Consider the following 26,829-nt stretch of genomic DNA (forward strand, 5'->3'; position numbering starts at 1 on the left):
AACGTATCCAAGTTTGCTGATGATACAAAGTTAGGTGAGAAAGTAAGCTGTGAGGAAGACACAAAGAGGCTGCAGAGAGATATAGACAGGTTGACTGAGTGGGCAAGAACATGGCAAATGGAATACAATGTGGGGAAGTGTGAAGTTATCCACTTTGGTAGGAAAAACAAAAAAGCAGAATATTTTTTGAATGGTGAGAGACTGGGAAATGTTTGCATTCAGAAAGACCTGGGTGACCTTGTACATGAATCACAGAAAGTTAACATGCAGGTACAGCAAGCAATTAGGAAAGCAAATGGTATGTTAGCTTTTGTTACAAAGGGATTAGAGTATAAGAGTAAAGAAGTCTTACTACAATTATACAGGGCATTGGTGAGGCCACACCTGGAGTATTGTGTACAGTTCTGGTCTCCTTACCGAAGGAAAGACATACTTGCCTTACAGGGAGTGCAACGAAGGTTCACTAGACTGGTTCCTGGGATGAGGGGATTGCTCTATGAGGAGAGATTGAGTAGACTAAGCCTTATTTCCTAGAGTTTAGAAGATTGATAATAATAATAATAATAATAATAATTCAACTTTATTGTCATTGCACAAGTACATGAACAACGAAATGTGATCTTGCAAGCTCCCATGACTGGGAGAAGCAAAGCCACTGCGTCGGTGCGCGCCGCCATTCCATTTCCACCATTCTTCCTGTCCGACAATCTTCAGCCCACCGCCCGGGCCTGCTCACCAGCCGCTCCTCCCGTGGCTCCTTCCGTGACCTTCTCACCAACCGCCCCTCCTCAGGGCTCCTTCCGTGACCTTCTGCACCTGGTCTTCCCTGATGGTCACCCCTCCAGGTACTAACCAGGCCTGGCTCTGCTTAGCTTCCAAGCCTTGCCAGTGACCCTGTCCCTAGTCCCAGGAACAGGGCTGTCTAATTGAATAGGTGATCTAATTGAAACATATAAAATTCTTAAGGGGCTTGACAGGATTAATGCTGAAAAAATGTTTCCCCTGGCTGGGGAATCTATAACAGGGGGCCACAGTCTCAGAATAATGGGTCGGCCATTTAGAACTGAGATGAGAAATTTCTTCACTCAAAGGGTTGTGAATCTCTACCCCAGAGAGCTGTGGATGCTCAGTCATTGAGTATATTCAAGACAGAGGTCGATACATTTTTGGGAACTAAGGGAATTAAGGGATGTGGGGATAGTGCGGGAAGGTGGAGTTGAGGTAGAAGATCAATCATGATCTTGTTGACTGGCAGAGCAGGCTCGAGGAGCCAAATGGCCTCCTCCTGCTCCTATTTCTTGTTTCTTATGTTTCTCATGTTACTTCAGTTTCTGCTGGGTAGATTTGGTCTAGACTATAGGATTCCTTCAGCCTTACCAGTGGAAATCTGGCCAATCAGGACTCATACGGAATAACACTCATTTTACACTTCTCAAGTGATTTGATGGCCACTTAACTATTAGAGTAATGGCCAAGAATGTTAATCCTGTTCTGATTAACAGGAAATACATTAAGGATAGCATTAGCATTGCACAACCTGATTAACTGACAACACTGTTTCTCAGATTTTGAAAGACATTTTTATTATCTCTGGTTCTGGACCAGAAGTATTTACTCTCATGTGTAATCAACGCCTGAATTTTGATAGCAGAAACAAAGATTAAATTACAATGCAAGTTTTACAAATTGTACACATCATCTAGTTGTGCAGATTGCATTAAAATCTGTGGGATGATAATGTAATAACTTTTGCTAATGGCAGGCAGATGTCATGTGATCAGTCCTCCAGAAATACATTAAACGTACATCCTTACCATCTCCATGACCACCTCCTCGAGAGGATGTTAATAGAGACTCTCCCTCCTCCTATCCTCGCCTACTCCCTGTTATTTCTTGCGAGCTTCCCTGTAACAAAGAATGGAAAATGTTCGTGGTAATCTAGTGAGATGCTTTGAGGATGTGCATGGTGCTGGTGTGTGAAAGGATAGCAGAAGTATGAGGAGGTGAGGGAAGGAGTAGTGAGCAGCATAGCAGGTGCAGAGTGTGGCATGAGGAGCAGAAGGTGGTGGAGTGAAATGTGCTGCAGTAACTGGAGGAGAATCCCGGCAGTGAGGGGAGGGAAGGATTGCGAGTGCTGGGGCTACAGATAGTGCAGGGTTAAGCAGAGAGTAATGCAAGGTCTGAGTTCGGAGTCTTACCTCAGCAACCCTGGTTAGGTCATTAAACCAGTTGCAGCGTAACAGCCAAGTCCATGGGGCGATGCTCCTGGTGCTGAGCCGCTCTGCCACCTCTGCCCACTACTGCCAAGCAGCTTGTCTCGAGACCTTCCCACCACCTGATGGGAAGAGGACATCCCTCCTCCTGCCCAACTTTGCCACCAACACCTCAAATGCAGCATCTGAAAACCGGAGGGCTCCTTCTCTAGCTGCCAGTTGAATTGAATGCAACTTGGCAGCACACAGTGCACCTCCCGTTTAAGAGGTACAGGATGCCCGATGTTTTCTGTCTTTACAAAACAGCGTATCAATTGATTTACGAGAGATCCCCAATATAAAATATCTAAGATCACAGTATTTCTAGACGACATGCATTCTCTATGTCAGTTACCTGATGATTTTAGCACAATTATTGACAAGACATGAGGATAATAAAATAACAGAAGGAATTTGTTTTATGTTTTTGTCTGGTTTCAAATAATCTGAGCCAGAAATAAAAACAGGAAAACAGGAGTCGGCCATTTGGCCCTTCGAGCCTGCTCCGCCATTCAATATGATCATGGCTGATCCTCTTGCTAATGTTATTGGAAATGTAGTAAAAAAGCGTATTAATGTTAATACCATTAGATAATTTACAATATAGTTCCCTGTAGCTATCAATGACGTGTCTGGTTTGAGATCATCAGTCTCTCATAGGGGCAAAATACCACCTTTTACTCATGTCAACTATTTTACTACTATTACTAAAGATAGGAACTTGAGCCTCTTACTGTCTTAATGCTTTTCAGAATTTAAGCGCCTATTTTAACTCATCAGTAGCTATCAGCCTCTAGCACATTACTGTCATGATGTAACACCATTGTTGTGATGTCACAATCATTTAGTTAATTATAAAACCCACAGATATTTAAGATGCTGCCTAAAAAGGCAACAATCATTGGGAAATTTCTCCAGATGCAGAGGAGGTGACCTGGGAGATAAAGTCAACTATGAACTGAAAGATGCCATCAGGAATTGATGCAGTATGTTAGAAAGGGAAGCCCTGGGTCACTTCTAAAAAAGACAATGCAACACGTCAAGAGGAATAATGAAGGAAGGCATATAAAGCCTCGGTCAAAGATGAGACCAGATTGTCCAGTAGTTAAAACACCTTTTAATCCATTTGAGTCGATATACATGTACGATTATACTTCTCAAACCTATTTGAAGCCAGAATCTTTCCGCATGGGAGCTTGGTATGAACATAAGAGGAATAATCCCCACCCTGATGAAATATTCATGGTGCACCATATGAATCGAAAAGAGGCCGAAAGGGTCCCCACTCCTGAACTGTATTGGAACAGACGCCCTACTGAAAAAGAGTTACGTGAGATACTTGGTGGGGATTTCTGCACTGAATATCAGGACACATTTTCAGTGGGGAATAAAGGACTCGTGAAAACAAACCTTCTTCCCAGAGCAGTTGAGCAGAAAAAGCAAATCCCTCATCCATTGATCACAGAATTCCGAGATCAGTACCGTTTACCATGCCTAAACAAGGACTTAATGGTTGACACTTCCCGGAATGGGAGCAATGCCATCCGGGATATTCCACCAAAAGGCATTGTTCCAGCTGTGACGTATGCTCACATCAGAAATCAGGAGAACCGGAAGAAGCCGACCACTTATCAGGAGTATTATGGGAATGTCTGTGATGGCCTCGCCTCATTCTTGAAGTCCGTGGACATTGGAGCAATTAAAAGAGAACTGCAATGTTCAGATCCAAATGAGAGAAAGGCACTGAGAAGGTTTCTGGCAAGTGTGACTGCAACCTGTGTCACTCAGCCAACGAAGCCAAGAGATCTGCTGATCCCAAGACTACTGTCTGCTTAACAAAGGCTTCAAGGAAGACAGTCACCATGGGAACAGCATCTGGTAGAGCTGCAATTTACAACGTGGTACCGTGGGTCAAAAACAAAATCCTGCTATCTTGGGGATATTTGTTTTAATTCAGTAAACATGTTACAGCCCATTAAAAGCAGTTAACTGTTAATTTATCTTGATTATTTTGACAGAGGTTGTTTAGTATATACTTTTTCAGGGCCGATTTGCTGCTGAGTTCAATGATCTTGCCTGAAACAGTCACATTCCCCTCCAAGCTGCCTTACCCAGTTGTGTCACTCCCTAAGCTGAGTGTCTGCTGCCCCTCATTTCAGACAACAGTTGTCAATTCCAAATCGCTGTTTATTTCATTCAGCAATGGAAAAAAAACACTTTAAATAGTCCATGATCAGGCAAGAGAAATTAATTCGATTTAAATCTACAACACAGAAACAGGCCATTCGGCCCAACTGGTCTGTGCCGGCATTTATACTCCACATGAGCCTCCTCCCATCCTGCCCCATATTCCTTTATTCCCTTCTCCCTCATCTCTGCATAAAAGCTCTCCTCAAACGGATCAATGCTACCTGTTTCAATCGCTCTGTTTAAATCAAGTGTCATAGAGTTATACAGCGCAGAAAGAGGCCCTTCGGCCCATCGTGACAGTTGATACCTACAGGGAGTGTGTCATGTATAAATGCATTTGCAATGAACTACTTCATTGGCTGTAAGGCGCTTTGGGACGTCCGGCGGTCGTGAGAGGCGCTATACAAATGCAAGTCTTTCTTTCATATGCTTTTTCCAATGAGAGACTAAAGTGTTGAACTCCTGCTCCTGTGAAGAATTGCTCCGTCCACTTTCCAAAAGCAGCTGAATGACTAAATAAATGTCATTAATAGTTTAATTCATATAACTTGTTCACAGAAGTGTCATAGACAAACATACTGAAAGTGTGGAGCTATAACGACAATGGATTGGGTTGGATCCCCTGTACTCGTCAGGAAATAAGTTGAAGACAATTGGCAAAGGAGGGATTGGAAATTACGGGTGGAGGAAGAGGGCACAGTCACTGATTCAAAAACAGGACTAGATTTTCCGGAAGAGTCCAAAAGCTGCAGCATTACAGCAGAACATGGTTTGATTTATTGGCCAGGGATCAGCAGCTGAAGCCACATGTGCCAAACGGAAGACTCAGTTTGTATCAGCAAGGTGAGCCTCTTCAGCATCGCATTGAAACGAGATATTGCAAGAGACAATGAACTCTTCCAACTAGATTCTTGACGGGAACAAGAGGGAATAATCCTTCCACAGCCATAGACAGGGTCAGATTTTTCCGAGGTCAAACATAGCCTTCCTGATGATGGTAAACATATACAGCCACAGTCGGTGTTTTACCGTAACAATATTAGCAAGTAACTTGTATTTTAGCAAGTTACTTTTATCATTCTTAGCTGTATTGTACACATGTAATACGATTTCCCATTCAACTTTTCTGTATTATTAATCTTTAGCACTTTGTATGCACAGGAATTCCAGAACTATTCTAGGTTGAATGCACTCCCCTTACACTGACATCCTCATGTCTCTCATAAAATTCTAAGACTGCTGCTGACCCACAAACCAAGCCCACAGCTTAGTTAGTGCCCAGCAATTCCTGATATGGTTTTGCAAAGGAGACAGATTGCTTAAAATAATCATCTTTTCTGCCCTTCCGCCCTAAATAAGCATTCTCTCGGATATTTAGACTGTAGGAAGGTATTTATGGACCAATCCCTTGGCATAGTCTTCATCCACCAAGTGGGGGAGATAACCCAAGGCCCTGCTGAAAAAGATAGAGAAATGTCGCAAAGGTTTCTTGAGACCCCGACTGAAGAATGACATCAAACTGAAAGCAGCATCAATGTCCAGGATTTGTTAATTGATGACACATCCAGAAACTCGGCATGGCTGTGACCAGGCTAAGAGATAAACATTAGATCTTCAGGGAGGTTCTACAACTAACCTCTTTGAGAAGCATATGGAGAATGTGACAATGAAGACAGCAATATAGAATTGTTTTGGGTCCTCCTTTCCCCCCCCTTTCCTTTTTTTCCCTCTCTCCCACCTGGCCGCTGTCTCTCATCCTGCCAGTACACTTCACACCTAATCTCAGCCGTCTTTTGTCTCCACTGGCCTATTACCATCTCGTCTGGTTTTGAATACCTTTTAATGTCTCTTTTACTTCTTTTGTTCGATCGCAGCCCTGCCTTCGATCTATTTTATTTTCATTCCAGTTTTGAAAAAGGGTTTCGACCCGAAACGTCAACTCAAATTTCTCTCCATGGATGTTGCCTGACCCGCTGAGTTTTTCCAGCATTTTCTGTTGTTATTTCGGATTTCCAGCATCTGCAGTATTTTGCTATCATAATATAGAATTGTTGCTAGGGGTTGCAAACTCACCTGAAGTGAGAAACATTACAAACATTTACCACCCTTCACTGAAGAGTGTTTAATGTATAACAACACAGTGGGGTAAAGTTGGTTATGGCTCAAGTTTGGATGCAGACGGTGCACACCCAACCTGAAAGCCCTAGACTTGCCTGAAGTTGGGCCTCACTGTAGTAATTTGGGCAAGCTGCTGGCCGGTGCTCGTCATGCCTCCAGAGGCAGCTTGCCCATTGTAAAGCTTTGAATTTCAGGCCACCTGCCTCACCGACAGCAACTCTAAGTTAGGTCCTGGAAGGGGGAGGGCAGCACAGTCGGAGGGGACCAATCGTGGGCTGGTAGTGATCCTCAGGAGTGCTGTGGAGCCAGGAGTATAACTCCTGCAGGAGTGCTGTGGAGCCGGGAGTATAACTCCTGCAGGAGTGCTGTGGAGCCGGGAGTATAACTCCTGCAGGAGTGCTGTGGAGCCGGGAGTATAACTCCTGCAGGAGTGCTGTGGAGCCGGGAGTATAACTCCTGCAGGAGTGCTGTGGAGCCGGGAGTATAACTCTTGCAGGAGTGCTGTGGAGCCGGGAGTATAACTCCTGCAGGAGTGCTGTGGAGCTGGGAGTATAACTCCTGCAGGAGTGCTGTGGAGCCGGGAGTATAACTCCTGCAGGAGTGCTGTGGAGCCGGGAGTATAACTCCTGCAGGAGTGCTGTGGAGCCGGGAGTATAACTCTTGCAGGAGTGCTGTGGAGCCGGGAGTATAACTCCTGCAGGAGTGCTGTGGAGCCGGGAGTATAACTCCTGCAGGAGTGCTGTGGAGCCGGGAGTATAACTCCTGCAGGAGTGCTGTGGAGCCGGGAGTATAACTCCTGCAGGAGTGCTGTGGAGCCGGGAGTATAACTCCTGCAGGAGTGCTGTGGAGCCGGGAGTATAACTCCTGCAGGAGTGCTGTGGAGCTGGGAGTATATCCCCTGCAGGAGTGCTGTGGAGCCGGGAGTATAACTCCTGCAGGAGTGCTGTGGAGCCGGGAGTATAACTCCTGCAGGAGTGCTGTGGAGCCGGGAGTATAACTCCTGCAAGAGTGCTGTGGAGCCAGGAGTATAACTCCTGCAGGAGTGCTGTGGAGCTGGGAGTATAACTCCTGCAGGAGTGCTGTGGAGCCGGGAGTATAACTCCTGCAGGAGTGCTGTGGAGCCGGGAGTATAACTCCTGCAAGAGTGCTGTGGAGCCAGGAGTATAACTCCTGCAGGAGTGCTGTGGAGCTGGGAGTATAACTCCTGCAGGAGTGCTGTGGAGCTGGGAGTATAACTCCTGCAGGAGTGCTGTGGAGCCGGGAGTATAACTCCTGCAGGAGTGCTGTGGAGCTGGGAGTATAACTCCTGCAGGAGTGCTGTGGAGCTGGGAGTATAACTCTTGCAGGAGTGCTGTGGAGCTGGGAGTATAACTCTTGCAGGAGTGCTGTGGAGCTGGGAGTATAACTCCTGCAGGAGTGCTGTGGAGCTGGGAGTATAACTCCTGCAGGAGTGCTGTGGAGCTGGGAGTATAACTCCTGCAGGAGTGCTGTGGAGCTGGGAGTATAACTCCTGCAGGAGTGCTGTGGAGCTGGGAGTATAACTCCTGCAGGAGTGCTGTGGAGCTGGGAGTATAACTCCTGCAGGAGTGCTGTGGAGCCGGGAGTATAACTCCTGCAGGAGTGCTGTGGAGCCGGGAGTATAACTCCTGCAGGAGTGCTGTGGAGCTGGGAGTATAACTCCTGCAGGAGTGCTGTGGAGCCGACAGTATAACTCTTGCAGGAGTGCTGTGGAGCCAACAGTATAACTCTTGCAGGAGTGCTGTGGAGCCGGGAGTATAATTCCTGCAGGAGTGCTGTGGAGCCGACAGTATAACTCCTGCAGGAGTGCTGCTCTCGGCTCCACAGGAACGTTTTTTAGAATGCAACAACTGCTGAGGAATCCTGAGCAGGCCCACTTCGCTTATCGCCGACCAATTTAATGCAGGGGTCCTGAAACAGGCGTCAGCCCCTCATTTACAAATGTAAGCGGCCTAGAGCCTGTTTTAGATGGATGCCTAGGCAGCTGCCTATGCGAATATGGCGGTGCCTGTACCCCTAGCGCTGATCGGGTGCAGGATGTGCTCTCCGGAATTGGCCCTTCTTGCGCCCATTTTAAGCCTCCATAACAGGCACGACGAGGTCCTATTTCTACCCCATTTAAACCAAAGAAAACTGTAACCAGCGTGAGGTCTCATGAAATTAAGGCCAGTAGTAGGGAAGGACTTGAAGAAGTTGTACTGGATACCAGTGGGCAAATATTGGATTTTCTACAATGCTCGCTATATAATGGAATCATCTAATGTTACAGCACATAAACAGGTCATTCAGCCCATCACCTCCACTGGTATTTTTATCCGTATGAGCTACCTGGTCTAATTCCATTCCTTTAATTTTCCTTTTTTTAAGCAACTAATTCCCCTTTTAAATAATTTATGGTCTCTGCTTCAACAATGGTCTGTGGCAGAGATTGCCACATTCTAACCACCCTCTGTGTAAATATTTGCTTTCCTAACCTCTTTAATTCTTTTTGGTTCAGCGAGTAATGGTTAATTCGTCACCTGAACTGCTGCACAGAAGGGATGGAGTTTGGGGGAGTCAGCATTGTCTGCGCGAGATTCCACTGGGAGGTGGGTGATGTGCGAAACTTTGGCTTCAGTGTTTCTTGCAGCCTTTTCCTGATTGAATTAGGTGTGGCAGCTGTGACTCGGAGCAGCAGTCAGTGCCGATTCTGTCAAAGGATGGCAGCAGTGGTGCCGTAACTCGCAGTTACTACCTCAGGGAGCAAGTAATGACACAATGGTAGTGCAGCCCATTGCAGCATGAACTTCTTGACATATGATGGGTTTGTGGCCACAAATCTGAACCATTGCATTCCCCAGAACTCAAAGAGTAAGCCTGAAAGCTATTAGTGTGTACAGGTGCCAACCAAGGCATTTCAGATGTAGTATAGTCAATGGTGCTGGATTCTCGGCTACATCTCAGATGCATTAGATCCCTGATCCCAGTTCTTCTGTTTGGATGCGCTAGTGGATGTGTACACTAGCTGGTCTTTTCCTTGGATGAAGGGGAGAAACACTGACAAAGTCAAGCTTTAGTGCTGTTATGCAGCTCCCAACCAACAGCCGTCGGTCTTGTTCACCCCATGGTTCTTTCTTGTTGATGCATCTGTTGGCCCAAGGATGATTGTGTTGCTGCATCCCACAGCCATAATAAAGACTCAATGCTTTCCATTCACCAGCAAACAACTATTTACAATCTCTTTCTGACACCACAGATTACAACAACAACAACTTGCATTTATATCAAGCCTTTAACGTAGTAAAACGTCCCAAGATGCTTCACGGGAGCGTTACCCAAAATAATTTGACACCGAGCCACATAAGGAGATATTAGGACAGGTGACCAAAAGCTTGGTCAAAGAGGTCGGTTTTAAGGAGTGTTTTAAAAGGAGAAGAGTGTGGTAGAGGGGTGAAGAGATTTAGGGAGGGAATTCCAGAGTTTAGGGCCTTGGCAGCTGAAGGCATGGCCGCAAATGGTGGAGCGATTAAAATCAGGGATGCACAAGAGGCCAAAATTGGAGGAAGCCAGATATCCCGGAGGGTTGTAGGGCTGGAGGAGGTTACAGAGATAGGGAGGTGCGAGACCATGGAGGCATTTGAAAACACGAATGAGAATTTTAAAATTGAGGCGTTGCTGGACCGGGAGCTCATGTAAGTCAGTGAGCACAGTGGTGATGGGTGAACAGGACTTGATGTGAGTTAGGATACGGCCATTAGAATTGTGGCTGACTTCAAGTTTATGGAGGGTGGAAGATGGGAGGCTGGCCAAGACAGCACTGGAATAGTCAAGTCTAGAGGTAACAAAGGCATGGATGAGGGTTTCAGCAGCAGATGAGCTGAGGCAGGGACTGAGACAGGCAGTGTTACAGAGGTGGAAGTGGGCAGTCTTGGTGATGGAGCGAATATGTGGTTGGAAGTTCATGTCAGGGTCAAATAAGACACCAATGGTCTAGTTCAGTCTCAGACCATGGTCAGGGAGAGGGGTGGAGTCAGTGGCTAGGGAACAGTGTTTGTGGCGCGAACCAAAGACAATGGTTTTGGTCTTCCCAATATTTAGTTGGAGGAAATTTCTGCTCATCCAGTACTAGATGTCGAATAAGCAGTGTGACAAATCAGAGACAGTGGAGGGGTCGAGAGAAATAGTGGTGAGGTAGAGCTGGGTGTCATCAGCATATATGTGGAACCTGACATTGTGTTTTCCGATGATGTCGCCGAGGGGCAGCATGTAGATGAGAAATAGGAAGGGGCCAAGGATAGATCCTTGGGGTACACCAGAGGTAATGGTGCCAGAGCAGGAAGAGAAGCCATTGCAGATGATTCTCTCTCCGGCTATGACTATGGCGAGGGCAGTCCCACTCAGCTGGGTGAAGGAGGAGAGCCGTTGGAGGAGGATGGTGTGGTCAACTATTGCAAAGGCTGCAGACAGGTCAAGAAGGATGAGGAGGGATAGTTTACTACGGTCACAGTCACATAGGATGTCATTTGTGACTTTGATAAGGGTCATTTCAGCACTGTGGCGGGGCAGAAACCTGATTGGAGGGATTCAGACTTGGAGTTTCGGGAAAGATGAGCATGCATTTGGGAGACGACAACATATTAAAGGACTTTGGAGAGGAAAGGAAGGTTGGAGATGGAGCGGTAGTCTGCGGGGTCAAGGGTGTTTTTTTTTTTTTTTTTTTTTAAAGGAGGGGGCGATGATGGCAGATTTGAAGGAGAGGGAGAACCGTCAACAGTATCGGCTATCATGGGAACCAGGAAAGGAAGTAGGTTGGTCAGCAATTTGGTGGGAATAGGGTTGAGGGAGCAGGAGGTGGCTCTCATGGACAAGATAAACTCAGAGAGGGCATGAGGGGAATAGGAGAGAAACTAGAGAAAGATGCGAGATGGGGGATACTCAGAGGAAGTTTGGGCCGGTGGGTTAGGGGAAGGGAGGGAAGTGGCAGAGGAAGCTGAATGGATGATCTAATCTTAGTGACAAAGAAGTCCATGAGCTCCTCGCACTTGTTGTTGGAGGCGAGAGTGGAGGAGGCAGGGGAGAGGGGTTTAAGAAGACGGTTTGCAGTGGAGGAGAAGCCGGGGGTTATCTCTGCATTCCAGAATGATCCTGGAACAGTGAGCAATTTTGGCAGAGGGGAGCAGGACCCGATAGTGCTTTATGTGGTCCAGCCAGCTCTGCCAATGAATAGCTAAACCAGTTGTCCTCCATAAAAGTTCAAGTCTGCATCCCTTGGACTTGAGGGAGCAGAGATGAGGGCCATACCGGGTGAACGACCAGGGTGAGAGAGAGTAATGGTTTTAATGGGGACAAGGTCATCAAAGATGGCGATTATATTTATTTATGACTCGGTGTGATATGCGCTTCACCGTGAGACCATGTTCCATTTTATCCTTCACAGAGGTCCTTGAACAGCTTCTATGCAGCAATAAAACAGTCTGTCATCTATTTTCATTTTTTTGAATGGACTGCCATTTTGTGAATCATAGCTGCTGCATAAATATATACCTTTACCTAGGCACCTGCATCTGCCAACAGCAAATCCACCTCATGCACGTACCTTTCAGCTCGGTGTCACTTACTCCTGCTACACTGGGCTTGGCTGCATGACCAGTTGGTTTAAATGTGCAGAGCTAGTATTAGACATCTCTTTTGTGCTTAAAGGTGAGTTTGGAATCACCTAGTACACAGATACAGAACCAGCTGCCCCATCTTCTCACACAACACCTCAACCAATAGAAACCTGTGGTCAGAAAGTCTCAACTGCGATAGCCTCTGGCCAATACATGCACACACACATCAAACACAGTCCTCACTGAATCAGGAATGTTTCATTTTATCTCTGCTGGAGGTTATTAGACTTGAGAACCTCAGGGGGAATCCTGATTAAACCAGATTCAGTAATTCCATCATTTGAATTTTTGAATCAGAATTTCACATCTGGTAAAAAAAAGGACTTGCATTTATATAGGCGCCTTTCACAACCACCGGACGTCCCAAAGCGCTTTACAGCCAATGAAGTACTTTTGTAGTGTAGTCACTGTTGTGATGTAGGAAACGCAGCAGCCAATTTGCGCACAGCAAGCTCCCACAAACAGCAATGTGATAATGACCAGATAATCTGTTTTTATGATGTTGGCAGAGGGATAAACATTGGCCAGGACACCGGGGAGAACAGTGTCATACCCAGAAGTAAATGCAAGGGGAGTCGGAGGGAAAGTCATCCTCAAGCAAACTTGCACGCTACCTGGGGACAAGGATCTAAAGCAGAACTGGTGTGTGCCTAAGAGGAGCCTGTTCCTTACATTGTCACTGCTCCAGGGAACTCAGGAGAGTAAAGAGAGAGATTTCAGCTCTTTTACACCAAAATGCCACATCAGATTGTATTATCAGGCATATAAGTCTATAGAAGTTGTGCTAAAGCTGAATAATGCACCACACTTAGAGTACGATGTTCAGTTTTGGTCACTATGAAACAAAGACAAATACATGCATTAGAAAAGGTACATAGAAGAGCAATAATACTGACAGCAAGTGTAAAGGGAATGAGGTGTGACAAAAGATTAGAAAAGCTGCACTTTACAATCTAGAATGAAGGTGATTAAAAGAGGACCTCATCAAAACATACAAATATGGAATGGTATTGGTAAGGTAAACCCAGATTATTACTTTAAAGAGAACGTAGATGGATATTCATCAAAACTAAATTTAGCTATCAGGAAAAACTTCTTCACTTAGAGTGCAGTAATCTGCAAGTTTGTAGTGAGGGGAGTGTTTATGCATTGGAGAGATGAACTTTGATGGGTCGAATGGCCTTTCTCATCCCCGACGTTGCTTACGTTCTTCTTATGCTCAGTGTTGGCCCTGGACAGCACAGATTGGGGATGAACCTTCTTTTTTTGGCTCAGTACCACACTAGGTGGTGCCTTTAGACAGAGTCATCAAGGGTGCTTCAGAGCCAGTCAAGGATTAAACCTAATTAGAATCAAAATAAATCCCTGCACTGTCAGGGAACACTGATGCATTCCTCCCATGTCAGGGAAAACAAGCATACCTTTTCTCTACACTGCCAGAGATAAGACAGATATTTAATAAATTACTTACAAAAATTAAGACTTTTTAAAAAAAAAAAACATTTTTTGTCCTGTGGCTATAAGCAGCAGCAACTGATCCACCAACCACACAAATAGCTGGAATGTAATGATTGGAAGGCAACATCCATCCATGCTAGGTCCCTTTACTCTTGCGTGTTCGCAGTTTTTAAAAAGGTATAGACCAAGTCAATCCGAAACTGTTTCAAGATTAGGTACCTCAATAGGTTGGAAATGGTCCAGTTCAGGTTGTTTTCAGTTCCGAATTCAGTTCAGTAATTGTCTGTATGTAACTGGTCATGCGTGCCATTCACATCTGAACATGCCCAAATGCTGGGAGATTTGTTAACTCTATCCACAGATTCCGATTCTGATCCACTCAGCATTGGATGAAAGTTCATTGTTCAATTCTACAATTTTTGTTGATGAGCAAGATATCTGACACATGCAAATACTTTGGGCCCGATTTTGTGGATTGTGTGGGAAATGGTCGGATTCCCCCGAATGTGGGGATCTGACACACAAAAAAATGTGTCAGCCAGCTGCACGCAATTTTCCCTCAAGGGGCCAATTAATTTCCAGCGTGTGGGCAGCCTTGCTAATTGTCCATTTCCAGTCAGGAAGCCCCACAGTATAATGTCATTATTCGTGGTGCTTTCAAGGTCCACAGCAAGCATTGCTTCCTCTGTTGGCTTCCAAACGAACCATACAGGATGGCAGAGGAGCCTACAGCAGCTGTGGCCAGTGCCAGACCCCGAGCTGCCTCCAAATTCGACAAAGCTTCACTGCAGGCATTATTGGATGGGGTTAGGGCCCACAGGGAGGTCCTCTTCCCTAGGTCAGGCAGGAAGAGGCCTCCCACTGAGACCAAGGCTGCATGGATGCAGGTGTCAGCAGATGTCAACTCGAATGTGCATGTAACCTTGGCATCACATCTCTAACTCCTTCCTCTACTCCCCCACAGGACCATCCAAAGCCCCCATCCCCACTGTGGAGGAGGAAGAGGCTGTGCAGCCAGACTCCTCAGAGGAAGCTCCAACCTTTGAGGGCGCAGCGTCAGCAGAAGTAAGCGCACCCAGCACCAGCGCAGACACTCACACCTCGGGGGGACCTTCGGGACATAGAGTAGTGTTGTCACCTGGTGTTTCACAGCTCACAAGTGAGGCTCAGCAGATTCTGGAGACAGGGACAGCAGTGGAGAGTCCTCGTCGGAGGGCGCAGGACTCTGCCAGCTCAGCTGAGTGAGCGTGGCGAGAGGGGCTTCCCAGGAGATCACATTGGAGAAGTGTGTGAGGCTCCAACCTTCCACAACTGTGCCTAAGCCTTGAAGAAGTAGCCCCAAGCCTGCAACAACAAGGTCCTTCAACATACAAATGCTCTCCGATTAAATCTCAGCTTTCCCGAATGACCTGCAGCTGAGAGCAAGCAAGCCGGGATGCTTCACGCCAGGTTTCATCAGCGGGGTTCCCCGCAGGCGTGTTTAGCGTGGGGAACCCTTGAAAATAGCAAGGGCCCCTTAAAATGGCATTAAACATGCCAATAATTGCTGATTAGGGTCCCGACGGCCAGTCCCGCCAGCAGCGGGCGGGACTGATTCGGGTCGGAGAGAAATGGTGGTCCAAAAGTCGGACGGGGCGGGGAATCGGGGGGGGGGGGGGGTCGCGACCCCCTATTTCTGTGATTTTTGGCCCCCGCCCGCCTGAAAACCCGCCCGATGGCTGGGAGAAAATCGGGGCTTTTGTGTTTCACCAAACTGTCCTGTCATTTAACAGTCAGCTCACTTACCTTTGCTGACCTGGTGAGAACATCAAACTTCTTCTATAATTGTAAGGAGATCCTTGGGGTGATGGGGATGCCACTCACCACCACAGCCACCTCCTCCCACATCATCCCTGCTGCTGTATTCAGTGTTTTCTTCCCACTTATGGCATCCATTCTTTGTCCTATTTCTGGTAACAGAATTTCAGCATCAGTCTTTGAAAAATTAGCTGCTTGTTGTTTTCCTCCTCTTGCAGTTGTCTTTTCATGCCCTAGGGGCAGGTTTGGAGGCGGGACTGCCGGGAAAATGGCAGAATTTTGGGGCGGGTGCCCAACCCACCTCCATGCCATCTTGCCAGGAGGCGGGTAGCCATCCCATGCCGGGTCCTGTCTCCTTGGAGGTGGGACGGGATTACACCCACTTAACTGCCTGTTAACAGGCAGTTAACAAGCAGAAAATAGGATTATCCCTTTTTTGCCCTCACAAGTGCGGGCTTCCCGAAGACTCCAAACCCCGCCAGGTCACCGAGGCGAGTAGGGGGTCTGCGGGGTCCAAATGTGTGCTGTGGAGGTGAGTGATGGGTGCAAGTGTGGAGAGGTGAGTATCTGAGGTAAGTGCAAAGTGTTAGAAAAAGTGTACTTACCTTTGTTTCTTCCTGCAGGCTCCAGTCGGTGTGTATGCGGAGAGTCTCGCACCTCCGTGGCAGAGATGACAGATGGCCGTTGCATTCTCCAATGCAACAACCATCTCATTTCTGCAAAAGAAAGAGGTTTGATGCGGTCTTGAATTCAAGACCTCATCAAACTACAGAGAATGTCAGTGTTTCACAGCTTCACAGAGCTGTCAAACATTTTTGACAGATGAAACGTCATACGTTGACGTTCTCTGCAACTGGCTTTCCCTTAATTGGCCTACTAAGCCTGCTGGACGGGCTTAACAAGGTCAATCAAGGGAAAATAGCGTGGGTTGGCCAGAAGTCGATGGAGGCGGGACTGAAACCCGACAAGTGGGAGTCCCGCCTCCAAAAGCTCTCCATTGAGAAAATCACCCCCGAGGTTTCTATGCATAGCCCAAATTTGTAATAGTAACCATTTCAGTTCTTAAAGGGTTTCTGATAATACGACTTGCTGTTTACTCTCTTTTGTTCCGCTGAAGTGACACATACAATTCCTGTTGAGTGTCTGGGCCCTCAAAACCATCACACCTTGAAGTAGTGAATGGATACTGACTGAAGGAGGAGCAGTCATGGTAACTTAAAAGATTTATCAAGCAGTTGAATTATAACAAAAGGTTTGGGCACATGACAGAAATCCAAATCAAACCCTGGATTTGGGAATATTGGGGCTGAAATTGCCGTCTCCATGGCGGCTACTCTCAGAGTAGCCTGTCATAATCCATTTGAAAGGCCCTGGAAGTTCTGGATTTCCACATGCGCTTGCTCATGCGTGAAATCCGGAACTTGCGATCTGTACACCTTGACAGATCATCCGAACCGCATGGACACTCAGTATTGCTGGCGCAGAATTGGGCTATTTGCGCAACAACTGTCCAGCAATTGCCCACACAACTCTTACGGCTGGTAAAAGCAGGCGGAGGGCCTACTTTCATCAGCGTAAGGGTATATATAAGGCTCAAATAAAACATTTAAAAATCCAAAATTATGCACGTACAGTTTAAATGGGTTTATGCAAATATTGGCCTCCCGGATTAAGATGTTTAAAATTATTTATCAAAAAGTTAAATTTTTATTGAGGTTGGTGGACTGAAGGGACTTATGAATAAAATTGCAATTCAGTACATTTATAATTATTAGAATTCTGTACATTGTATAATTATTTGGGGATTCCATTGTCCTTGTGCATCAGTCGCTGAAGGTAAGCATGCAGGTGCAGCAGGCAGTTAAGAAGGCAAATGGTATGTTGGCCTTCGTAGCGAGAGGATTCGAGTACAGGAGCAAGGATGTCTTGCTGCAGTTGTACAGGCCCTTGGTGAGACCACACCTTGAGTATTGTGTGCAGTTTTGGTCGCCTTATCTGAGGAAGGATGTTCTTGCCATGGAGGGAGTGCAGCGAAGATTCACCAGACTGATACCTGGGATGGCAGGAATGACGTACGAGGAGAGATTGGGTCGATTGGGCTTATACTCGCTGGAGTTTAGAAGAATGAGAGGGGATCTCATTGAAACTTATAAAATTCTAACAGGATTAGACAGACTAGATGCAGGAAGGATGTTCCCGATGGCGAGGGAGTCCAGAACCAGGGGTCACAGTCTAAAGATAAGGGGTAAGCCATTTAGGACAGAGATGAGGAGGAATTTCTTCACCCAGAGAGTGGTGAACCTGTGGAATTCTCTACCACAGAAGGCAGTTGAGGCCAATTCATTAAATATATTCAAGAAGGAGTTAGATATATTTCTTAAGGCTAAAGGGATCTGGGGGGAAGGCAGGGTACTGAATTTGGATGATCAGCCATGATCTCATTGAATGGCGGAGCAGGCTTGAGGGGCCGAATGTCCTACTCCTGCTCCTATCTTCTATGTTTCTATCATTAGGGGATTCCCTTCGTAAATGATTCCAATGGAATTCTCCTTTCTCATTGGAGGATCGGGCCCATGTGATCCCAGGGACACTTCCAAACCGCCTGTGTCCTTGGATCCATGGACCTTTACGCTGCCCTCCACCTGGAGGCTCGAGACCGCAACTCTCTGCAGCCTGGGCGCCTGGAGGGAGGTTCGTAAATGTTCTGCGGGTCGGAGGCGTACTCCGGAGGTAAGTCTCAGACCGCAATCTCAAGCCCATTATTGTCTGGATCTTTCCATCCATACTTCCTGTTTCTTAAAAAGGAGCATAGTCAATTAAATTATCGTCTTATTGACACATTTTGCACTCATTAAGGTGGGTAGCGCACAGCCAGCTAGGAAGAGGTGGCAAGTTTCCTTCCCTATTGAACCATTTCGATTTTGGCAACGAGCTTGGCAACTTTCATAGTCTTTTTCGCATGTTAGCCCACAAAGCATCGTATTAATTGAATTCAATTTCACAACTTGCAATAGTGGGATTTGCTAGTCCGGTACCGTAACCATTAGGCTGCTGCACCCCATGTGCAAAAGCCGCTCCCGAGCCTGCTGATAACTGTAGATGGAGCAGGTTTTACAAAGTTGGGTCCTTGTAAAAATCACATTCTGATTTCTTAAATAATTTCTATCTGCTGTGGATGGTTTGTGGAGATTTAAATGACACTGTCCCATTGTGTAGGCAGATCCAGGGCACCTAGCTTGAGGGGAGTCAACATTGGAGTTTCTCCACCTCACAGTGACCAGTGTGTCTGAAAGGCCTCGAACTGCCTTTAAAGGCATTGGGCTATTTGTCAAAAACTGCTGGTTTAAATAACAAAAATTGGACCTGGATTAGAGTAAATAGGGTTTTTTTTTTCATTTAAGAACTAAAAAAAACCTCACTTTAAATAATTATATGACAGTGGGCGATTTGTGCATTGGTTAGGAATGTTGTACCTGTGACAAAAATAGGAATTTCTGTCTTTGGTTTTTATATAGTTTCAAGAAGCTAAGGTTTTAAATGGAGGCTGCTCCCTCTGCTAGTTACACAATGAAAGACAGAAGCCAAACTGCGAGAAAGGGGAAAATCTTTTTGATCTGGAGTTAAGAAAACAGGTCTTGCTGGCAGTAGCATATTTTAAACGTTAATAGATACAGGTTTATGGTTATGTAATTTATGGTTTGCAATCATGTGAACATAGCCTGGGGGTGAGGGAATGTAAGCCATTATCCCATTGTCTGCAATTAACATTTGCTTTCTCAACTGCTTCAAAAAAAATGGCTTTACATCAAAGAAGGTCCACTGGATAAATATCCCAATTCTGGCTCCTAGTCCATAGTTCAGGCAACAATGGACCAGGCTCCATGGATAATGCAAACTCACATATTTTACATGTAACATCTTATCCCAAACAGATACATTTTGAAGCTGTGGCTTTACAACTCCAGGGCAGTACTGAGGGAGTGCTGCACTGTCGGAGGTGCCGTTTTTCGGATGAGACGTTAAACCGAGGCCCCGTCTGCTCTCTCAGGTGGACGTAAAAGATCCCACGGGCACTATTTTGAAGAAGAGCAGGGGAGTTCTCCCCAGTATCCTGACCAATATTTGTCCCTCAATCAACATTACTAAAACAGATTATCTGGTCATTATTACCTTGTTGTTTGTGGGAGCTTTCTGTGCACAAATTGGCTGCCGTGTTTCCTACAACAGTGACTACACTTCAAAAGTACTTCATTGGCTGTAAAGTGCTTTGGGACGTCCTGTAGTTGTGAAAGGCGCTATAGAAATGCAAGTCTTTCTTTAAGGAGGAAAGAGAACGTTCAGTCAATTTGTCGAAATTCCAAGAAACTATAAAAAAGCTTTCCAGGGATATTATATTAACCCCTTGTGGACTGATTCCAGTTCTCTCAATTAAGCTGCTTTAGCGTATCATTTTATTTCTAAATACATTGAAACAGCCTGTATAAAGTGGTGCAATGATGTGATATTTTCTATCATCCAGATTGACAGGAAATATAATGGGTGCCCTATACATTCTCCAGTAAACATCTTGCTCGTATTTGGGGTTCATTGTTAAGACAGATGTTGCAGTGGGCGGATTCTCTGGTAAGCATTTTGCTACGATTGAGGTTAAGTATTAGACCTGCACTGTACTTATTCAACGACTGCAGAGAACTAAATTTGCAGCTTTCAAACTTTAATCTACTGATGGAAAGTGTTGTCAAGCTGTTTATGGGAGAAAAGCCAGACTCTAACAATTCCCTTTTTAAAAAATTCATTGATGGGATGTGGGCGTCGCTGGCTGGCTAGGCCTGCATTTAGTGCCCATCCCTAATTGCCCTTGAGAAGATGGTGGTGAGCCGCCTTCTTGAACCGCTGCAGTCCATATGGTGTAGGTACACCCACAATGCTGTTAGGAAGGGAGTGCCAGGATTTTGGCCCAGCGACAGTGAAGGAACGGCGATACAGGTCCAAGTCAGGATGGTGTGTGGCTTGGAGGGGAACTTGTAGGTGGTGATGTTCCCATGCGTCTGCTGCCCTTGTCCTTCTAAGTGGTAGAGGTCGCGGGTTTCGAAGGTGCTGTTGAAGGAGCTTTGGCGAGTTGCTGCAGTGCATCTTGTAGATGGTACACACTGCAGCCACAGTGCACCGGTGGTGGAGGGAGTGAATGTTGAAGGTGGTGGATGGAATGCCAATCAAGCGGGCTGCTTTATCCTGAATGGTGTCGAGCTTCTTGAGTGTTGTTGGAGCTGTACTCATCCAGGCAAGTGGAGAGTATTCCATCACACTCCTGACTTGTGCCTTGTAGATGGTGGAAAGGCTTTGGGGAGTCAGGAGGTGAGACACTCGCCGCAGAATTCCCAGCCTCTGGCCTGCTCTTGTAGCCACAGTATTTATATGGCTGGTCCAGTTCAGTTTCTGATCAATGGTAACCCCCAGGATGTTGATAGTGGGGGATTCAGCGATGGTAATGCCATTGAATGTCAAGGGGAGATCGTTAGAGTCTCGCTTGTTGGAGATTGTCATTGCCTGGCACTTGTGTGGTGGGAATGTTACTTGCCACTTGTCAGCCCAAGTCTGAATGTTGTCCAGGTCTTGCTGCATATGGACACGAACTGCGTCAGTATCTGACGAGTCTCGAATGGTGCTGAACAGTGTGCAATCATCAGCGAACATCCCCACTTCTGACCTTATGCTGGAGGGAAGGTCATTGATGAAACAGCTGAAGATGGTTGGGCCTAGGACACTGCCCTGAGGAACTCCTGCAGTGATGTCATGTGATTGAGATGAATGACCTCCAAAAACCACAGCCAACTTCCTTTGTGCTAGGTATGATTCCAACCAATGGAGAGTTTTCCCCTTGATTCCCATTGACTTCAGTTTTGCTAGGGCTCCTTGATGCCACACTCGATCAAATGCTGCCTTGATGTCAAGGGCAGTCACTCTCACCTCACCTCTTGAGTTCAGCTCTTTTGTCCATGTTTGGACCAAGGCTGTAATGAGGTCAGGAGCTGAGTGGCCCTGGCGGAACCCAAACTGGGCGTCAGTTAGCAGGTTATTGCTGAGTAAGTGCCACTTGATAGCACTGTCAATGACACCTTCCATCACTTTGCTGATGATTGAGAGTAGACTGATGGGACGGTAATTGGCTGGGTCGGATTTGTCCTGCTTTTTGTAGACAGGACATACTTGGGCAATTTTCCGCATTGCCGGGTAGATGCCAGTGTTGTAGCTGTACTGGAACAGCTTGGCTAGGGGCGCAGCTAGTTCTGGAGCACAAGTCTTCAGTACTATTGCCGGAATGTTGTCAGGGCCCATAGCCTTTGCAGTATCCAGTGTCTTCAGCCGTTTCTTGACATCACGTGGAGCGAATTGAATGGGCTGAAGACTGGCATCTGTGATGCTGGGGACCTCAGGAGGAGGCCGAGATGGATCATCCACTTGGCACTTCTGGCTGAAGATAGTTGCAAACGCTTCAGCCTTGTCTTTTGCACTCACGTGCTGGGCTCCACCATCATTGAGGATGGGGATATTTTTGGAGCCTCCTCCTCCTGTTAACTGTTTAATTGTCCACCACCACTCACGACTGGATGTGGCAGGACTGCAGAGCTTTGATTTGATCCGATGGTTGTGAGATCGCTTAGCTCTGTCTATCGCATGTTGCTTCTGTTGTTTGGCATGCAAGTAGTCCTGTGTTGTAGCCTCACCAGGTTGACACCTCATTTTTCGGTATGCCTGGTGCTGTTCCCGGCATGCTCTCCTGCACTCTTTGTTAAACCAGGGTTGATCTCCCGGCTTGATGGTAATGGTAGAGTGAGGGGTATGCCGGGCCATGAGGTTACAGCAGTGTTATTTATGGGGCACTGTATCCAGTTGTTGCTCTTGGTGTAAGTAGTAGCCAGTTTGCAAACTTCCACTGTTCTTGTGGTTTGTACTCACATGAAAAGTCTTTTTTAAATTTTTTTTTTAGAACTTTAAATAAACTTTAACAAATCAAATTAGAATTTGGTTATCCAAATCAATTATGCACTCCAGTCCCCGCGGCGCCCACCGGTCACGGAAATCCTCGAGCGTGCCAGCGGACACCGCGTGCTCCATCTCCAGGGCCACCCGGGCGCGAACATGGCCGCGGAAGAGAGGGAGGCAATCTGTCTGGACGACCCCCTTGAAAACGTCTTTAAGTTAAACTTTTACTGATTATTTTTGCTAAACACCTTCCAGGCAATAAGTGCAGAGGAAGCATTTTTGCACCAACTTTGCATTGGCTACAAGTACATGTGCAGGCTTTTCTCTCTATTTCAATTACTGTGCTTTCGTTTAAACGTTGAACTATTTGTGTGTATTTACAGGACGCTGTTCCCTTCCCAATCCTCTCGGCGGTACTCTATCCTTAGGTTTCAGCTCCTGTCACTTTTTGTCGGGGCTGGAGTAAACGCGTGTCCGATTCTGGGAAACGCCCCGCCTGCTTTCCATGGCAATACTGGAGAGCTGGGCGTCACCTGCCTCCTCCCTGTAACAACAGCCCAATCCAAGGGCGACGCGAGTTAGCCGTGCATGGCGAGAGAGATAGTTTGTCTAAGAGAAGAAATTAAGAAAGGCAGCATGGTGAGCAAACGCGCGGGGACCGAAGCAGCCAACAGTCGCCCCGAGAAGGAGACACCTGGGAGTGGAACAGGTGAGGAGGTGGATCCGATATGTACCTGCATAAGGCAGCGAAAAGGCTCGAGTACAGGACCCGGAACACCCCGGGCAAGAGGGACACGAGAGGAAGTTAAAAAGAAACACGGCGAGAAAATAATTTACTTCAAACAGGGCGGTGCACAGTAGTAAAAGAGGGGGAAGAAGAGCGGAAAGGGAGGGGGAAGAGAGAGAATGAAAGAGGAAAGAATGCAAGACATAGTGAGAGGGTGAGCAGGAACCTTGCTTATAGGTTTCTCTGGATACCTCTCGGGGGCAGGGCAGTTAAGTTGGAAATGTTAACATTGCACATTCAACGCTACTTAAATTGTACCTTGTCAGCTGTTTAGAGAGCACCGCTGGATGCAGATCTGGACTAAATACTTCCCATTTACAATGGTATAAAGACCAGAAAGGTCTCCGCTTCAAACCCCAGTCTTCTAGAGTTAGTTGTTGACGAGGGAACAGCATTGGTGCAACAATGTGTACACCTGGCGAGGGGAAGGGAGGGGCAGTCAGCCATGGTTTCTGCTCCTGATCAGTATTTAGTGACTCATGCTGGAGAATGGGTGTGTGTGGCCATCGTATGAGATCAGCATTGGGGTTGGCTGTGAATCCTCTGGTTGAATAGAATTGTAGACTGTTACAGGACAGAAAGTTTTTGCCAATGCTTTTATCCACATGAGCTAGATAATATAATCTGACTCTTCTGCCCATTCTATTTTTCAAGCAACTATCTAATTCTTTGAAAAAATAATTTGTGTTCTATGTCTCAACAATGGCTTCTGGCAGTGAATTCCACAATTTTAACCACCTCTGTGTAAAGACATCTTCTAACATTCTTTTTCATTCTGTTTCTGGTTATCTTCACTCTTATCAACCAGTAGAAACAAGCTGTCACTACTTACTTTATTGCAATCTTGAACCTTATCAGGCCATCTCTTAATCTTCTCTGCTCTATAGTGAAAAATATCCAAACTTCTCAAATAGCTGCAACTCTTCAACCTTGGTAATGTCATGACAAATCTATGCTTTTTTGTTGCTTTTATAGCTTTGCTATAATGAGGTGCTCAAAACTGTGCACAATGCTCTGCAACTCTGGCCCAATTATGTCTTATATAAGTTTAACATGAATTCCATTCTATACACCAGATACAAACCTAAGGATTTGGTTGGTCAGTTGGTCTTCTCTGCTTTTACTGCCACATAATGACCTGTACATCAGCACACAAGGCCCTCTGCTACTCTACACCTTTAAAAAAAAATCTTATTACATTTTTACCTATTATTTCCAAAATATATTACTTTCCACTTCTGTATACTGTACTGCATCTACCACTTGTCTGCCCTGCCTGCTAGCCTGGCTGTGCCTTCAGCTGCTTAGGCCCTAAGTTCTGGAACTCCCTCCCTAAACCTCTCCCTCTCTTTCCTCCTTTAAGACGCTCCTTAAAACCTACCTCTTTTTGACCAAGCTTTTGGCCATCTGCCCTAATTTCTTCTTATGTGGCTCGCTGTCAAATTTTGTTTTATAACACTCCTGTGAAGCACCTTGGAACGTTTTACTACATTAAAGGTGCTATATAAATACAAGTTTGTTGTTGTCTATATCCTCCTGCAGCCTTTCAAAATCTTTCACAGTTTTCCACATCCATCAAGTTGTTGTCATCAGCAAAATATTGTTCTCCAAACTCCTAAGTCCAGATCACCTGTATGTGTATTATAATTAAGAGCACTTCCAACAACATCTTTTACCCATACCTTTGGCTTTCTGCCCTCCAACCATCTCTATCAACATGGCCACATTCCCCTTAATACAAATGCTATTATCTTTGTCAGAAATTTCTTATGGGGCACCTTGTCAAATGCTTCTTGAAAATCATATTCAATTCAATTCAAATTTTATTTGTCATATATGCAGCAGACGTGTGTACTGCACAATGAAATGTTGATTTTTACGAGTCCTCCCAACATTTGAATAAATATGGCATAACAATGATAAAAATACTAATAGAAAGACAGTAATAATAAATAAAACAACAGTAATAAATAATAAATTAATCGTCCATGAGTCTTATGGCCTGGGGGTAGAAGCTGTTTCGAAACCTGTTGGTACGAGACCGTATGCTTCGGTATCTCTTACCGGACGGGAGCAGGGCGAAGAGGTTGTGGCTGGGGTGACTCGCGTCTTTAATGATTCTCGGGGCCTTCCCCCGGCACCTCTCGGGGTAGATATCCTGCACAGCAGGTAGTTTAATTCCTATAGTGTGTTGTGCAGCTTTCACTACCATCTGTAGAGCCTTGCGGTCTGTGGCGGTGCAGTTGCCATACCAGGTAGTGATGCAGCCGGACAGGATACTCTCGATGGTGCACCGGTAGAAGTTGGTGAGAATCTGGGGGGCCATTCCAAATTTCTTCAGTCTCCTGAGGAAGAACAGGTGTTGGCATGCCTTCTTGGTTACAACGTCGATGTGATGGGACCACGTTAAGTCCTCCGTAATGAATACACCCAGGAATTTGAAGCTGCTGACCCCCTCCATATAATATAATCATATAAACCACATGTGCTGCATTTCTTTTATCTATCCCCCCTCTTATTAAAGAATTCCATAAGGTTTGTCAAGCAAGACCTGACTTTTGCAAATCCATCCTGACTAACCCTGATTAGCTCATGTTTTGCAAAGTACTTCGTAACTTCACCCTAGATTGTGGACTCTAGTAGTTTAGCAACAACTGAAGTAAGACAAACTGGCTTATAATTTCCTGCCTCATTTTCTCCTTTCTTGTTACATTTGCCACTCTCCAGTCCTCTGGCACAGTTTTATTTTACAGATTTTTGGAAGATTATAGACTGAGCCTTGTTTTTCTTCCCTCTTCCCTCAGGATTCTTGGATGCATACAATCAAATCCTGATGATTTGTTTACCTTAAGTCTGAGTAACTTGTTTAGGACCATTCTTTGAGTAGTAGTTTTCACTAACTGTTCTGCCCAAACTCGTGGTGGTTCTGCAGTCCTAATATCCAGCGTTTGGGTGACAAGTGAGGCTAAGTCGTTGATGTTTCTTCATTCTGCAGGCTCCTTAATCTCCATGATCCTATCCCTACCTTGACTCGCCTCTTGCTACTAATCAACTATAGAAAGCCTTTTCATTGCCCCTGGTTTCTTGCTAATTTTTTCAATTTATATTGTGGTCAGTCTTTTCCTCTACTTTTAGATCACCTACTTGCCATGTGCCATGATCCAGAACACAGATCAAATTGTGCTTTCCCCCTTGGAGTACCAACATACTGACTGAGAAACTGCTGCAGGAAAAAGAAACATCTTTTCGCCCCACAGATCTTTCCCCTCCGTCCGCCTATTTTATAGTGGTTGGTGTTTGTAATTGGCCCACTAAAAGCATTGGATGGCATCCTAGGTTGTAGGAATGAAACATTTGTGTCACACTCCAAAACCTCTGTCATTAAATCTTATAAAGCTAAAGTAATTCCAAGTATGTTAAAAAGGCAGCAGCATATGACAGATGCTGGAGGCTGAATCAATTAAATTACACACAATGGTGCTGACATTTAGGTTGATTTTAATGTATTTGAATCAACGCCTTATTAAATGGTACTTCGAATCTTCCGTGTTGATTTTTGAAAGACATTTACAAATGT

The 26,829-nt window shown here is 45.8% G+C and overlaps 1 protein-coding gene and 1 long non-coding RNA gene across 2 annotated transcripts in view; one reads left to right on the forward strand and one right to left on the reverse strand.

The window, feature by feature from the left end:
* Window positions 1-563: 563 nt before the first annotated feature.
* Window positions 564-23,644, reverse strand: LOC147104274 (uncharacterized). Its single transcript, XR_015072295.1, has 3 exons — window positions 23,511-23,644; window positions 1,815-1,905; window positions 564-939 (listed from the first exon to the last, which is right to left on the reverse strand). It is a non-coding gene; the product is annotated as an uncharacterized LOC147104274 (long non-coding RNA).
* LOC147104275 (clustered mitochondria protein homolog) overlaps window positions 22,960-26,829 on the forward strand; it is an 83,275-nt gene continuing 79,405 nt past the window's right edge. Inside the window, exon 1 of the mRNA XM_085961469.1 lies at window positions 22,960-23,174. Within this exon, the coding sequence (XP_085817595.1) occupies window positions 23,054-23,174 (121 nt within the window). The 5' untranslated portion in view covers window positions 22,960-23,053. The remainder of the gene's footprint in view (window positions 23,175-26,829) is intronic.

Source organism: Somniosus microcephalus, chromosome 19, assembly GCF_052327205.1.
Source record: "Somniosus microcephalus isolate GS21.2 chromosome 19, FLI_Smic_1.0, whole genome shotgun sequence".
In the NCBI taxonomy this organism is placed as follows: Eukaryota; Metazoa; Chordata; class Chondrichthyes; order Squaliformes; family Somniosidae; genus Somniosus; species Somniosus microcephalus.